This window comes from Sinocyclocheilus grahami, unplaced genomic scaffold (genome assembly GCF_001515645.1).
Source record: "Sinocyclocheilus grahami isolate Dianchi unplaced genomic scaffold, SAMN03320097.WGS_v1.1 scaffold206.1, whole genome shotgun sequence".
Taxonomy (NCBI): domain Eukaryota; kingdom Metazoa; phylum Chordata; class Actinopteri; order Cypriniformes; family Cyprinidae; genus Sinocyclocheilus; species Sinocyclocheilus grahami.
This window is the reverse complement of record NW_015505385.1, coordinates 836,503-854,999: the sequence shown is the minus strand read 5'-3', so window position 1 is coordinate 854,999 and position 18,497 is coordinate 836,503. Positions and strand designations below refer to the sequence as shown.

The window sequence follows — 18,497 nt, the reverse complement described above, 5'->3', positions numbered from 1 at the left end:
GTTCCAAACCCCATAAGACTTTTGTGCATCTTTGGAACACAGGTGAGACATTGTTTTATATTCTCTCGTCGTGTTTTTTTTTTTTTACATTCATTGAAAGTTCACATAATCACCATTTTCAAGCTTCAAAAAACCTGACTGCAGAAGCTTTACAGCTTTTGTTTTGTTTTATTTTTCTGCGAATTACCTTTGTACAAAATATTTGTGTAATTCTCAATAAATTAGTTAATGCCTGGAATGAAGGCAAATGAGAGTAAATGATGGCAGAGTTTCATTTTGGGGGTAAATGATCTTATTAAAGGGATATTTATTATAGATTAAACTACATCTTCCTCACATCCAGCTGTCGTAGAGACTGCAATGCATTTTGTAACTTATCAGTGTTTGGGGCAATTTTTGTTTTTTTTCCTGTAAGAAATTAATACTTTTATTCATCAAGGCTGCATTAAAATGATCAAAAGTGACAGTGAAGACATTTATAATGTCACAGAAGATTTCTATTTCAAATAAATGTTGTTCTTCTGAGCTTTCTATGCATCTGTGAATCCTGAAAAATTAAATGCATCACAGTTTCAAGAAAAAAATTGTGCAGCACAACTGTTTTCAACACTGATAATAATCAGAAATGTTTCTAATAATCAGCAAATATTATACTGATTTCTGAAGATCATGTGACACTGAAGACTGGAGTAATGATGCTGAAAATACAGCTGCACATCACAGAAATACATTACAGTTTAACAGAGATTCACAGAGAAAATAGCCATTTTAAATTCTAATAACATGTCACAATTTTTACTGCATTTTTGATCAAATAAATGCAGCCTCAGTGAGCAGAAGAGACACTTTTTAAAAAAACATTACAAACGTCTGATTGTGTATATATATAATTTGATACATCACAAGTGCCGATAATGCCTACAATGGTTTATAAGACACTAGGTTTCAAGACGGAAGGAAAAAAGTAAGATCCTGTCGGTTACAGAAGGAGCCAGAGAGAGCCATCAGTGCAGCTGTGTTTTTGGCAGCTCTGGAGAGCAGACTGTGGGTTGGTGAAGAAGAGCTTGCCTGAGTGAACTCCCGCTCTACCTATCCTGACAGACATCTCCTCCTCCTCCTCCTCCTCCTCCTCCTCCATCGAGCTCTTCTTCTTCTCTTTGGTCAGTTTGGCATCAGACGGCAGCGCCAGAGCCACATGAGGGTCCATGCCAACACCCTGCGCGAGACAACCAACATGGACAGATTTAAACAATTGAAAAGATTTCAATTCAGATTTCAATGTTTTGCTAGTCAAATAATATTGTATGTATGTATTTATTTATGTCATTCATTTACTTAAGCAACTGTAATTTTTTCACTAGAGATGCACGATATTGGATTTTTGCCGATATCCGATATTTTTCAACTCATTTTGGCCGATACCGATATTTGTGACCCTGGAGCACAAAACCAGTCTTAAGTGTCAATTTTTCGAAATTGAGATGTATACATCATCTGAAAGCTGAATAAATAATATTTCCATTGATGTATGGTTTGTTAGGATCGGACAATATTTGGCTGAGATGCAACTATTTGAAAATCTGGAATCTGAGGGTGCAAAAAAATCTAAATATTGAGAAAATCATCTTTAAAGTTGTTCAAATGAAGTTCTTAGCAATGCATATTACTAATCAAACATTAAGTTTTGATATATTTAGGGTAAGAAATTTACAAAATATCTTCAAAGATCATGATCTTTACTTAATATCCTAAACAACACCAAGTCTCTCCAGTGTGGAAATTATAAGCAAATTATTTTTTTAATTTCGGTTAGTTTATAAGAACTTATTTGTTAGAATTAAATAAACAATAATGACGTTCTTTTATAATGACAGTACATTGAAGCTTTAAAAATAACTATAAATAAACTATATTATCAATCGCTGCATTTTTATAAAAATCTTTAAAGACATTTTATTTTAAGATTTAACATTTGTAGATGGTCTAAAGCAAAGAGTTGTAAAAATTCTGAAAATCTTTTAGAGCTCATAATTTATTTAAAATATATAACATATTACACTTTAATGAATAAATCAGCATATATGTCATGTTTGTGATTTATTTTTATTCACGTAAGCTATAGCTTCTGACCTTTATATCAAAACATACTCATGAGTATGACGAGTATGATAATATCGTGCATCCCTATTATTTACTGATACTTATTCACTTATTTACTATTTAGTTTAGTATTGTTTGATGTTCATACACACTTACATGAATAAATGAACACTGTTAATTGCATTAGTTAATTATTAAATTTATTTATTCATTTGTTTAAAATGAATAAATAATGATAATTTGTTACTTAATGACTTAAAGTAATCATATCTTATTTTCTGATATTAATTAATATAGTTATGTATTTTAGTATTGTTTTGAAGTTCACACATGGCTACTTGAATAAAGAAATAATGATAATTCTATTCATTCATTCATTTATATTTACTTAAAGTAACAGTAATTTATTTAGTGAAATAAATTAATAAATTTTTTTTTGATTATTTTGATGTTCAAACACGGTTACTTAAACATATAAATAAATTATTGTATTTATTTACTTATTTAAGTTAAAGTAACCATAATTTATTCACTTAAATAAATTAATAAATTAATCCACTTCTTTTAGTATTTATTGAAATAAATTTATAAATTATTATTTATGTAATTATTATTATTTTGATGTTGATGTAAGTTAATCAATTTCTTTTAGTATTGTTTCGATGCTCATACATGGTTAAATAACTTAATGAAAAAATAAATACTTTAATTTTATTTATCTACTTATTTACTTAAAGTAACTCTATTTTGTTTATTGAAATAAATTAATACATGTCTTGTTTCATGCACAGTTAATAAACAAACGAACAAATGAATAACTACAAACATGCACAAAACACACAATATGACCATAGCTTGATTATTCAAAAATCTGGGTAATTATTAAATAATATTTGACTGTACTCTCTTTTACATGCCATTAACTAACTGCTTGATTTTTACCGTACATTTCTGCCATATGGACATCAACTTGAGATAGTCACCACTGATAAGCCATTACTAAATATAATGTAGAAACTTTAATTTTCTGTAAAGCTGCTTTGCAACGATTTGCATCGTGAAAAGCACTATACAAATAAACTTGAATTGAATTGTTAAATCTGACCAATCAGAACCAAGTATTCCAGAGAGCCATTTAATAACAGAAAACCATCAACCGAGCCACTGCGTTTAATGAATGTTATTCAGTGAGATCTCATCTTTAATAAAGCTCAAATCTGCTGCATCAGACACACAGTGAAAGCCTCTAAAAGCCTCACAGCTTGTGTTTGTCATTTATAAACATTATTAAAGACGTAGTCTGACACGACTGGTCTAAGAAAATCACAAACCAAATGCCAACGGGCTTCAGTCACTGATATCGGTCCTTCTTTAAAAAGACACAAGCACGGTGAAATTGCACGCATCCATTTCAATTAAGTTCCTCGGGCTGTTGCATTCGCTCTGATTAAGTAAACACACACACACACACACACACACACAGAGAGAGAAAAAGTCACATTACTACACGCTAAAAAACATGACAATGCTGCATCAGACACACAGTGAAAGCCTCTAAAAGCCTCACAGCTTGTGTTTGTCATTTATAAACATTATTAAAGACGTAGTCTGACACGACTGGTCTAAGAAAATCACAAACCAAATGCCAACGGGCTTCAGTCACTGATATCGGTCCTTCTTTAAAAAGACACAAGCACGGTGAAATTGCACGCATCCATTTCCATTAAGTTCCTCGGGCTGTTGCATTCGCTCTGATTAAGTAAACACACACACACACACACACACACACACACAGAGAGAGAAGAAGTCACATTACTACACGCTAAAATCCATTACAAAACAGAATTCAGCCTAATAATGGGTGACAGGCTAATACATGTTTACTGAGTCCATTCACAACAAACCTTTGAATATGAAAATCAAATGAATTATATAATTACTCATCACACTGCACAGATAACTGCGTATGATTTTAGTGACACTTTAGTCACTTTAGTGACACCGCTGAACTTTATGTGACTTCACTGGATGTTGAACAATTCTACTCTAAAGTCAAATTCTCCTCAAAGCAAACAGGCTTGATAACATCGTCTTCTGTTCAGTCTGATGCGTGTGGAGAGCAGAAAGAGCCAAAGCGCTACGAGCTGGGAACCGCTGACAGCTGTTAGGCAAGAAAGAAGTTTAAAGGGGTCATAGGATGCTACATGCACTTTTACAGGTTGTTTGAACTGAAATGTGTGTTGGCAGTGTGTGTACACAACCACCCTATAATGATAAAAATCCACGAGTTTCACGATGAATGCGGCTGAAGTAAACAGTCTCTCTGAGAGCAGCTCGGAAGAGAGGGGCGGGGTCAGCAGAGCTCATTAACATTTAAAGGGGAATGCTACAAAATCGTCTTGCTCTGAAAAGAGCTGTTTTTGACAGGGTAAAAAGGTGTTTTTTACACTACCATTGAAACATTTTACCCAAACTATGTTACAGACTTTTCATTAAGACCCTAAAGAATCATCTCAACAGTAATTTATGTGAATATTGTTTTGATCTTCATACATACAGCATTACTGTGTGAGTAGATTTTAAACAGTTCTGACACTAAATCAGGGTTACTGTAGAAAATATTTCTATTATGCTTTGCCGGTCAAATAATATGTATGTACGTACTGATTGATTGTTGACTGATTCGTTCATTCATTCATTGATTGATTTGTTCGTTCGTTCATTGATTGTTGATTGATTCGTTCATTCATTGATTGTCGATTGATTTATTCATTCATTCATTGATTGTCGATTGATTCGTTCATTCATTGTTTATCGAATTATTCGTTCGTTCATTGATTGTCGATTGATTCGTTCATTCATTCATTGATTGTCGATTGATTCGTTCGTTCATTGATTGTCGATTGATTCATTCATTCATTGATTGTCGATTGATTCGTTCATTCATTGATTGTCGATTGATTCGTTCATTCATTGATTGTCGATTGATTCGTTCATTCATTGATTGTCGATTGATTCGTTCATTCATTGATTGTCGATTGATTCGTTCATTCATTGATTGTCGATTGATTCGTTCATTCATTGATTGTCGATTGATTCGTTCATTCATTGATTGTCGATTGATTCGTTCATTCATTGATTGTCGATTGATTCGTTCATTCATTGATTGTCGATTGATTCGTTCGTACATTCATTGATTATCAAATTATTTGTTCGTTCATTGATTGTTAATTGATTTGTTCGTTCACTGATTGTTGATTGATTTGTTTGTTCATTGATTGTCGATTGATTCGTTCGTTCATTCATTGTCGATTGATTTGTTCGTTCATTCATTGATTGTCGATTGATTCGTTTGTTCATTCATTGATTGTCGATTGATTCGTTCATTCATTGATTGTCGATTGATTCGTTCACTCATTGATTGTCGATTGATTCATTCATTCATTCATTGATTGTTGATTGATTCGTTCATTCATCGATTGTCAAATGATTTGTTCGTACATTCATCGATTGTCGAATTATACGTTCGTTCATTGATTTGTCGAATGATTCGTTCATTCATTGATTGTCGATTGATTCGTTCATTCATTGATTGTCGATTGATTCGTTCATTCATTGATTGTCGATTGATTCGTTCGTTCATTCATTGATTGTCAATTGATTCGTTCGTTCATTCATTGATTGTTAATTGATTTGTTCGTTCACTGATTGTTGATTGATTTGTTTGTTCATTGATTGTCGATTGATTCGTTCGTTCATTCATTGATTGTCGATTGATTCGTTCGTTCATTCATTGATTGTCGATTGATTCGTTCACTCATTGATTGTCGATTGATTCATTCATTCATTCATTCATTCATTGTCGATTGATTCGTTCATTCATTGATTGTCGATTGACTCGTTCATTCATTAATTATTGATTGATTCGTTCGTTCGTTTGTTCGATCGATCCATTCATTCACTCATTCACTCAAGTAACCATAATTTACTTATTGAAATAAATTAGTTTAAATTGAATTAAATACATTTATTTTGGTATTTTTTTATGTTTATACACAATCATATGAACAAATAAATACCGTTAACTTTAATTATTAAATATATTTATTCATTTGTTCTTAATGAATAAATTTAAATTATGATAATTACTTAATTATTTAAAGTAATCACATTTTATTTATTGAAATAAATTAATATAGTAATTGATTATACTATATTACTATATTATTATATATTAAATGCACTTAAATGTTACTATTATATTTATATTTATTTATTACTTATTTCTGAAGGATCATGTGACACTGAAGACTGGAGTAATGAAACTGAAAATTCAGCTTTGCTTCACAGGTATAAATCATACTTTAAAGTATATTAAAATATAAAAATGTTATGTTAAAATATTTTCCCTGTTGATATGTCAACAACCTCAGATACAAAGATAATATTCACATGCAGTCATATATTTATTATAAATACTGACATACCTTGCATTCACTTCAATGAATGAATAAACTGAGACTTCAGGACAGATTCACATCAACAGTCACCATCACTTGCACTCGCCAAAGAAATCAATAACAGCTCTTTCAGGCAATCTGGGAAATAGTTTCCATCAACTAAAAACTAAAAAGCATTTCATCTCTAATGACCATTTCATCTCTAACATCTCAACGTCACAACCACAGGTGAAAAATATCAGAAGTTGACTAAAAGCAAAGTTCTGCATTAAACACGAGCACTGAAGAGCTTTATGACTTTTACAAAGTTTAAAGTTCAAAATATGTGCGCATTCCTCTGACTGACGTAGAAAAATATATGCAGTGCAATCATGCATCATCAATCAAACATATAATCTGATCAATGCAGATCATCTGTGAGCTTTTGGCCGTGGGATGAATGTTTGTCCAATAATTCAGCAAATGCTTCAAATGTTCACACATCAATTCAACAGATGAGATCAGAAGCATCTGTATTTAAAGTAACATCAGCAAAGCAGCATTAGTTATCATCAGAGATTGATGGTGAAGTGTCATTTTTTTCAATGAAATACTTTGATATGCAAAGAAAACTTAAGAAATACTTCACAGTCTCAGTAGAGAAGAAAGTGTGTGACCTCCAGCAGAAAGTCACTGCTCCTTATTCCAGATGAAGCATGATTGTAAACATCGACGTGTGTGTTAGAGAAGTACCAACGTGCAAGCTATTAACCTCTTTCATTTCAGAGACAAGATCGAGCCAATCTCATCTGCTCAGAACCTCCAAACACACACACACACACACTCTCACACACACTCACACACTCACTCACACACTCACACACACTCACACACGCTCACTCACACACACGCTCACTCACACACACGCACTCACTCACTCACTCACACACACACTCACCCACACACACACTCACACACACACTCACACACGCTCACTCACACACACGCTCACTCACACACACGCACTCACTCACTCACTCACACACACACTCACACACACACTCACACACGCTCACTCACACACACGCTCACTCACACACACGCTCACTCACACACACACATCTATTTATTCACACACACATTAATTTTTTTATAAGAAATTAATACTTTTATTCAGACAAGATGCATTCAATTGTTCAAAAGTGACAGTAAAAAAATTAATAAGAGGGAAAAATAACATTTATTAGTAACTGAGCACCAATAATAATAAAAAAGGCAGCAAATCAGCATATTATACTGATTTCTGAAGATCATGTGATATGAGATATTCACATAGAAAACAGCTGTTTTGAATAGTAAAAATATTTCACAATATTAATGTTTTTAATTGTATTTTTTAGCAAATATAAGCCGCCATGGTGAGCAGAAGAGACATTCAAAAACATTAAAAAAATGTATTATTCCAAGCTTCTGAGCAGTAGTGTACACTAGCACATAAATGACAATTCTGATAGCAGAGGGTGTTTAAACTGTCCAACTGTGGTCTGAGATCTACAAAACCCTGTTAAGTTTGTATATGCATGTGAGACATGAGAGTCTGATTTTATACCTGCAATTTATTGCTCTTATCTAATGTTCTCACAATCGCAGAGCGTTTATGACATTACTGCATTGACAAATGAAATGCACACCATGTTCTCAAACAAAATCAAACAAGATTCTTTATCGTTGAAATAGCATGTGCAAGCAGTGTCCTTTCCCCTGTTTCCCAAACGCATCACATTTTCCTCGACTAATGCAAATAGAAGTTCAACATGGTATCGACTGATATTCATGCATGTGAGCATAAAGACGAATGTGCAGTATTTTAGAGGAACACACGTGCCTCTCTTTGAATAACAGAATGAGCGCTCTGTTTCATCACAGACGGTGCGTTTGTGCATGTGTCAGCGTGCAAGAAATGCATCATGTTTGTCATCCTCTGTCCTTTGTTTGTGGGTAAGTTACGAGCGCTGACGTATGCAATCAATCCAAATGAGCAAGCCGTTAGCAGGATTTATGGAGGAAGGATGCATGGGTGATTTATGATCACGGACCGCTCTTATCAGCACTCTATACACCAGATGACACACAGCAGCTCCCAACTGGACACTTAATACGCATGCTGCTGCTGAGTACAATATACAATCATTCTTTAAGGCATCATATCATGAAAAAATAAATTTTCATTGATCTTTTGAAATACATGAGTTTCATAGTAAAAATACTCTACCATGCACTCAGTGGCCCGCAAAAGAATTACGACAATTTGTGGTTGTCAGACATTATTGGATCATGTTCATAGTTAATGTGATGACGAACTTGAGGAGGACTGACTTCATACATCCACTAAAAGCATTTTGGATATTGGTTAAAAAGCAATTGCATGCTCAAGCTACATTGTTATGCCAATAGGTGGCGACAAATGGCTGTCAATGAGTGAGTCATTGAATCATTAATTTACTATTTACCAATTCATTCAGGAGCAAAACAAGTTTCTGTCTTTATGAGTGAGTTATTAGTTAACAAACAAGTGACTCTTTACGAATGAGTCATTGAATCATTCACTCAGATAATCTGTTCAAAAACACTGATTCATTCGCGAACAAAACAAGTTAATCATTATGACTGAGTCATTGAATCATTCATTCAACCAATTTGTTCAAAAACACTGATTCATTCAGGCACAGAACAACTGACTGGCTTTATGAGCAAGTTATTAGGACAATCACTCAAATTATTTATTCAAAACTCTTATTTATTCAGGTACAAAACAATAATCTTCATGAGGAAGTCATTCACTCAAACAGTTGTTGAAAAACACTGATTCGTTCAGGAACAAAACAAGTGAGTTAAAATCACTGAATCATTCACTCAAACTGTTGACATTTTTACACCAGTAGGTGGCAACAAATGTCTGTCAATGAGTGAGTCATTGAATCATTAATTCACTAATTAATTCAGGAACAAAACAAGAGTTTGTCTTTATGAGTGAGTCATTGAATCATTCACTCAACTGATTTGTTGAAAAACACTGATTCATTCAGAAACGAAACAGGTTCATCTTTATGTCTGAGTCATTGAATCATTTAACTGTTTTGTTCATTTTATTTATTGAATCATGTTATTCAACCGGAATCAATATTGTGTCTAGAATATAATATACTCAATATTAACTTTCTAACTATTGTATAACAGCGCTTTTACTCACCAGTGTGCTGTTGGTCTGAATATTAACACGGTTATAATTGTGGATGAAACTCAGCCTGAAATTCAGTTCATATTCAGATTGCTTGCAAATTACATACTTCACGTTTGGAGCAACCAATGAAAGAATATCAATGATTTCGGAGGGAAAAAATAAAGTACGTAAATAACCAACAGTGTTGACTGTTTCTTTTTGCTTTTTTTTATTTTGAGATGGTTGCAGACTTTTTTATTTGATCATTTTATATTTTTTTAGAGACCACATCACTTGAAAATCTATTCTCGCTGTGGTGTGAAGAAAGCAAGCTTAGAGACCGCTTGTCAAAGAGCATGTATGCGTGAACTGGGATTTCACACGCTCCTGCTGATCCGCTGAAGAAAAGATAAGAAAAGAGTGAGTTTTATGCCTTTTAAGGAACACCGGTCATCTGTTTACAGAAGCACTTCAATATGAGCATCCAGACTGGCCTATAGCGGAAATAAAGGCTCATCATGACGTCCTGCACCAATCAGATCAAAGCCTCATTCATTATCTGTGCATAATGAGATCTGCTTGATTAGTGAGAGTCCACAGCTGGGCTCCTGAACACTGACAGATGTGCACAGGAATATGAGAGCTTCACAGAGAGGGATCCAACAAAATTGAGATGGATTTCACATTGTTATGGATCATTAGTGGTGCTCAGAATATCTGTTAGACACCATCAGCAACAGATCAAAGGTAAAGATGCTACCATACACCTGAGTGAAAATGCATTTTTTTTTCATTTCTCATATTTCTTTCTAATTCTAATTTGATGCCTTTTTAAAAAAATAATAATAATTGCTTTATTAGCATAACAATCTGAATGGTGATCATGTTATGCACCATGATTTAATAATGATCTAGAATCAGAATCAAAACAAAGTGAATCTCACAAAGTGGGCATTGTTTCAATATCTTAAATATTTCATAATTTTCCTAAACTAAAACCAAAACGGTTATTTTTTCAGGTTTGAATTAGATTTTAAATTCATTCATTATTGGAATGAGTTCAATTTCATTCCAAAAATCACAAATTTATTAGAATAACAATTTTTACATTTTTTAAGTTTGCCACGATCCTAGGTTTTGCCCTTTTGTCAGTAAGAAATTTTTTACTAATTTAAAACAAAATCTAATTTAATACACTCACGTATTAAATAACAATTTTTACATTTTTTAAGTTTGCCACGATCCTAGGTTTTGCCCTTTTGTCAGTAAGAATTTTTTTACTCATTTAAAACAAAACCTAATTTAATACACTCACGTATTATTTGATATATTTTAATATGTACACGTCGGAATAAGCATGCTGTTTGAATTCTTACATACATATTATGTTACACTGAATGACAATATAACATTATTTCAACCAAATTTTAACATTTTATTCTCCAAAAAACGTATTTGAAACCTTAAAAGTAGACACTTTACTTACATTTAATGTGCTTTCTATGGACATATAATCACGTTTGTAAATTTCTTTTGATGCGGACATCTTAATGTCCCACATATATATCTGTATATAATGTATACATGTGTGTTTATTTTTTCGTAAATGCAAGATTTACACCAAGCCGCCATTCATTTCCGGCCTCGCCACACTGTCATATAAACAAATGCAAGCTCTGCTCATTGAAACGGCTTGTTTGTGCTCTGGTCCTCGTCCAGAATAAGCCACACGGTCACTTCAACCTGTTCCATATGATTCCAGAGTCTCTCGAGTCCCCCTTAAATAAGAGCATCAGGAAAACAAACCATGCTCTTGTGCCAGCGTGAGTCAGCCGGAGGTCTGGCTTATATAACCACAGGACATCTGCACACATCCCAGCCGTCTAACGACAGTCCAGCACGCGTGTCAATGCTCGAACCCTAACAAACGCTCACTGGCGACGCTCGCGGCAAACCTGCCCAGAAAACCAGCAATTTCCCACACTTCCCTGCAGCTATTTTTAGCCCCGTGTGAATGAGGATTTATGAGGGTCTCGCCGCTCCTGTGGCGACAGAGCAGAGTTTTGAAGATATGCAAATGCACACGCAGTTATCACCGCACAACATTTCACTTCTAAATGCCACAATTTATTCAAATATGTTAATGTTAAAGGCTGTTTAGAGGGACAGCGCAACCAAAAAAAAAAAAACTCTCAGTATTTAGTTTAATCTTTCTTCAAATAGACTACAAATCTGGAGCCGTTTGCCACCAAAACAATTAATTCCTAAAAACTGTCAGCGAATAATGAGTTCAATTTCAGTTTACTTGTCACACAAAGCCATTATATGCACACATAATATAATACACAAAGTGCATGGAGGCATGCATGGAGCGCGACCCAGTCCCTATTCACTTTCAGTATACAGGAAAAAGCCTAGAAGACATTCTTCAAACATTTTGTGCTGCACATAAAAAAAGAAAGTCATATGGGTTCAGAATAAAATTGCTGCTTTAACTAGGAATGCACTGATATAAAAATTCGGACACAGTATGTTTTTTCATCTTATGGTTGATAGCCAATAAAAAGCAGATATTAATTAAATGCTATATTGTCACAAATAAAAAAAAAAAAAACACATTAAAATCTATGCTGGAAGTGCATTTTGGCATCGCAACATTATTATTTACTGCATGAAAACAGATATTATTTTATGATTTGCTAAAGATTATATTTAACAGTTATTAAATTACCAGGGTTTTTTAAGATTAACTCAGAGTGAGTGTTAGATGTTAGTAAAGGTCATTTAAATGTAAAATTAGGGTTAATAAATATATACATTTAAATAGTCAATATTGGCCAATATATATCCAATATAGACCAATATTTATAAAAAAATATATAAAAAACACCAATATGTTCTTACCACTTTCAAAGTTGAAATCAGAATTCACATTTAGAATATAATCGGGAAAAAATTAACAAATGACAAATGTATAATTGCTGAAATTCCTGAAAAAAAATTGCGTAGAGTTAAATAATAACAGTACTGTCGTCTGTAGAGCTGCTTATAGCAGAATTAAACATATATCCAATATACACCAATATTGATAAATTAATAAAAATTTTAAATGTAAATAAAAATAAAAATTTTAATAAACATTTCAATTTAAATTTAAAATTTAAAATTTTAATTTAATAAAATTAATAAAACTAAATAAAATTAATAAAATTTCAATTGAAATAAAATATAAATTAAATAAAATTGAAATAAATTAAATAAAATTAAAATTAAATCAAATTTAAATTATTTTATTTTAATTTATTTTAATTTATTTTTAATTTATTTTCATTTATTTTCATTTAATTTAACTTAACTTAACTTAATAAAATTTAATAAAATTAAATAAACATTAAATAAAATTTAAATAAAATTTAATTTAATTTATTTTATTACATTTTATTAAATTAAATTAAATTAAATTTAATTTATAACAACCCCCTATAAAACTAGTCCCGTCCGAATAGGGCTTTAGTGTGATGTACTATACCTTCTCTGAAGATCTTTTACCTGCAGTTGTTATACAACTTGCTTATGTCCAAAATAGCATTTAATTTAATTTTATTTTATTTTATTTTATTTTATTACATTTTATTAAATTAAATTAAATAAAATTTTATTTAATTTAATAAAATGTAATAAAATAAAATAAAATTAAATTAAATTAAATTAAATGCTATTTTGGACATAAGCAAGTTGTATAACAACTGCAGGTAAAAGATCTTCAGAGAAGGTATAGTACATCACACTAAAGCCCTATTCGGACGGGACTAGTTTTATAGGGGGTTGTTAGAGAAATTTGGGTTTCACAGATGTACTTTGCGAACTCTGCCACGTCTGTGTTTTTCTCACACAACCTCTGTAATAATTCCAGAGCAAATGACCTACTGTTTTTTGGCAAACTCAGTGATCCTGTGAGAAAACTAATCCTGTCCGAATGCGAATGTCTGTGATTGCAGACGATATTTTTTTCACAATGTGTTTCCTTGTGTGTTTTGGCCAACGTTTAATTACCGTAGCCGCTTTTACGGCGCACATTTTTTTTATATATCCGGGCAAAGAAATAAAAAATGCTACTTATATGACGTATTTCCGGTAAGTGTTCAAGTGAGGATGAAGACCACAAGTAGTGTTGAAAAAAATGCAAGTGTTTACATAGCTTTATTTTTATTTTAAATACTTTGCATTTTAAAATCAACTTCTAAATGTCTGTTCAGTAGTCCCTATAACATGACACAATTTAATTTGTGGTGCTTCTAATTAAGTGACGAAAAGTGATAGAAAAAGGTTGTTTACAAAATAAATATCACCTCTACTCATCTTTGCACCAATAAAACGTGCAACACTGTATTTTTCTACCAAATTATATGCAATAATAGGCCTTTTCTAATTATTATAGCAATATTTAACTTACATTAGAAAGGTTTCCGTGACCTCTTGCGAGATCTTGGCAAACATCTCACGATTTATTCAAAACATGATGCATGACGGGATGCACTAAGTTTGAATAGCGCTCCGGAGCAGTAGTCAAGATAGTGTGGATTCAGTGTGGTTTAAGGGCACTGCGGTTTGGTGTTTTTAAGACCTGGGAAAAGTCACACATCTGTCCTCCCACCGTGAGCCATGAAGACATCAGAGGAATCTTAAAAGTGAGTTTCTCGTGTAGAGCAGACATACCAACACCGGCAGAAATTTGTGCGGAAAAGCAAAGAAAGTGCATGATAATAATGAATGTGCCGCACTGGGGAAGTCAGTCTCACAGCTATACATCAGAAATGATCAAACATGTGCCACGCAGATGCCTCACAGGCCCATCAAAATGAATTAATGCAAAACAATTCAAATCAAAGCGTTTCGGTCACGTCTGACACAGAAACCCAAGACTGTGGGCTGTTTGTCATCAGAAATCCCAACTCGCGTGTAAATACAGCACAAAACAGGATCGGCAGAACAAACCGTGGAAATGTGTTGGAAGAGGCTCAATCTTTCTCTCAGCTTCAGTCTAAAGACATTAGATCTTGTGTGAGGGTTTTATACAAATATGTATGTCCTTGGAACACTCACTTTAGTTATAAATTACGCTTTGAAATAAAGTAAGAAAATGTGATGCATAAATAAAAATTTACATTTAAAAAAAAGTCATTGACCTCCTTTTCACCACATGTTTTCTTTATATTATTTTAACTTTTCAGCCATATATAGACCACTTTTCATAAACAAATCAGTTCTCATTGGATACGATTAAGCTCTAGATTTCTTCACTGCATCTCAACTGCTTGTGTACATCATCAATATGTAAAATAAATGTTTGCACCGCTCTAATCTACTTAATGCATTGACATTATAGAGATATTATAAATTAAAGTGATGAATTTCTGTAAATCTGCTCTGATGTGTAATGTGAAAAGCGCCTTATAAATACCGCTTGACTTGAATATCCTGTTTTAATCAGACTACACCAAATTATGAAAGCAAACTGAACTGCATATCATATTGACATGAAATGCATGACATAGATTTAACAATTAAAACGAATATACACTTTCATCTTAAATTCAATTCAATTTAAACCCTTTAAGGATCAACCTGTAAATGTATTTAAATAGAATGCATTTGGGATCAAAGTGCAAATTCAAATCCAAAAGCAGGGAAACAAAGTAAACCTATTGAGACACATCCAGCGCATCTTCAGTCGTTATTTGTGAGGAGAGGTTTCACACTGAACAGTGTCCAAATATGAGCCATTGGCTGACCGCTCACACAGACGCCACATCAAAACTCAAGCTCGGATTGTCAGAACGGCATCTGCACACTAACTGAGCCATAAATAACTCAACAGTACATTGATATATGGAGACAGTCAGCTCTGCTTTTACTGTCTGAGTTGCACCCGCTGTGCCGCAGACTTTCTAAAGCGTGAACAGAGAAACACTAGTCCATATTTATGAGTTATTTAAGTGTATCCGATGCTGCTGTGAAAGCACAGCGTCACACAAACAGACCTGATTTTGGTCTCGATTTTTTCAATGATATTCACTGCTTACGAATAACAGAGAAGTGACTAAACTTCTGACTGTGGTGCTTCTCTGTCGAACAGCTGCATCGTGCAAACGTTTGTGATCGAGTGCATTAGAATTCAGTTCCCCGAGAGACTTCACTGTGTGAATGTAGAGCGATCTCTTAAGTAAAAGCATGTGTTTGTGGGGGTTTCTTCAACATTTTGCGTGCCGTTATTAAAACCGACAGGTTTCCGGTTTTTCTTTTTGTTATGAGGTCACATTAAAATTGTATATGTATTATAAAAATAAGAACATAATAATATTTTAAATATAATCTAAATACATTTAGTTAAATACATTTTGTAAATATTTAATGTTTAAAAATAATTAACCACAAAAGCAGTGTTGAGTCGCTGGGGGATATTTGTAGCAATAACCAACAATACATTGTATGGGTCACAATTATACATTTCTCTTTTATGCCAAAAATCATTAGGATATTAAGTAAAGATCATGTTCCATGAAGATATTTTGTACATTTCCTACCGTAAATATATCAAAACTTAATGTTTGATTAGTAATATGCATTGCTAAGGACTTCATTTGGACAACTTTAAAGATGATTTTCTCAATATTTAGATTTTTTTGCACGCTCAGATTCCAGATTTTCAAATAGTTGTCAAAATCTATATCTCGGCCAAATATCGTCCTATCCTAACAAACCATACATCAATGGAAAGATTATTTATTCAGCTTTCAGATGACCCTTGTGACTGGTTTTGTGCACCAGTGTCACAAATGTCAAATTACCAAAACAATGAACAAAAAAAGAAAATACACAAAAATAATAAATAATAATTATTATTATGTATATTAATGACACAAGATTCTGACTGTGAAAGAACAAGAGTTGGCCATTTTGCTAAATAAATAATAATAATAATAATAATAATAAAGATTAATTAATTTTCACCATAGAATAATAAGAAACACAGTATTTGATTTAAGATGTGGTGGAAATTTACATGTAAAAAAAATAAATAAAAAAAAAGGCAAAAATTACACTGAATGTGATGTATTTGGCGTTACTGATTATTTAATTATTGCCCATAGTTGAAGAAACACCCTTATGAGGAAAAATCAATCAATCAATCAATTCATAAATAAATACATTGACCGCCTCTTCTCATGATTATCAGCCAAATTATTAGATTATATTTTATTTAAAACCAAATTATTTGGCTCCGTTTTCATGTTACCAGTTAAATACCAAATTCATTACTAATAAGATTTCATTTGTATCCAGATAATAAAAGCATGTCAGGGGAAATCCTCTCGTGCCGGCAGCGGATCCACAGTATGCACAACACTTGCTTTCCAAGAAAGATGAGATTCCACAGCCATAAATCAAATACTGACTCCTCGTCTGTGCGGGAGCTACATTAAACCTGCCTGCGTGATGGCAAATGAAGAGCGTGTCAATCACGGGCGGATGGCTGTTTTCATAACCGAGGACGTGGAGAATCTATGCCATCCTGCGCTCTTTCCGCTCGAGTCCCATTAGAGCCGCATGCAAACATGCCGCAGGTAACAGAGTCCAATACTTCACTTACACGTTCTCCATTAGCATACACACAACAGAACCGAGACTGCATATTCTGTGAAATCTGATACATAATCCCAGCTCTACATATTGTACACTAGTGTGTTAAGTTTGGAATAATTAAGATGTTTTGGAAAGATGTCTTTGATGAAACATACAGTAAAAACAGCAATATTATTGCTTTGTATTGTAATATTCTGTAAACTGTAATTTATTCCTGTGATGCGCAGCTGTATTTTCAGCATCTTTCAGTGACACGTTTCTTCAGAAATCAGTATAATATGCTGATTTGCTGCTCGAGAAACATTTCTGATTATTATCAGTGTTGAAAACAGCTGTACTCCTGAATATTTCTCTGAAAACCATGATACACACCATTTAAAATTTTAAGTAAGATGTATTTAAATAAAAATAAATGAATGAAGAAATTAATACTTTTATTCAGCAAGGATGCATTAAATTAATCGAAAGTGACATTAATGGCATTTATAATGCTACAAAATGTCAAATACATGCAACATTTTTTTTCAACAAAGAATCCACAAATAATATATTATAAGTAAATTAAATATATAATTAAATATGTAAGTATATTAGAATGATTTCTGAAGGAAAGACTGGAGAAATTATGCTGAAAATACAGCTTTGATCACAGAAATAAATTACATTTTACAATATATTCACATAGAAAACAGCTATTTTACATTGTAATCATTTTTCACAATTTTCACTGTATTTTGCAACCTTGGTGAGCGGAAGAGAAAGAAATCTTAATTATTACCAACTTTCGACTGGCAGTGTATATTTATTTTGTTATTAATTAAGTGATGAAGACAGTAAACATTTTTCTTTTTTTTCCTATTCTTTGATTAAAAAACACAAACTACACTGAAACACACAGGAAGGTGACGAGCAGATCAGCAGCTGCATGCTCTGGTTAATTAGTGCAACGCCGGGACTCACTCAAATGTGTTACTGATTAACGCTTCAATACTCCACACTTCCTGTGCTCACACTGGCCCTGATGCAAGAGAGTGGACACCAGTTAATGAGGCCACACACACTCTCACACACACACACACACACAGACACACACT

The 18,497-nt window shown here is 32.9% G+C and overlaps 1 protein-coding gene across 1 annotated transcript in view; it reads right to left on the bottom strand.

Annotated features, from left to right (window-relative positions):
• LOC107595643 (zinc transporter ZIP11) overlaps positions 1-18,497 on the bottom strand; it is a 94,887-nt gene that overhangs the window by 43,216 nt on the left and 33,174 nt on the right. Inside the window, exon 5 of the mRNA XM_016286123.1 lies at positions 1,069-1,216. Coding sequence (XP_016141609.1) covers positions 1,069-1,216 — 148 coding nt within the window. The remainder of the gene's footprint in view (positions 1-1,068; positions 1,217-18,497) is intronic.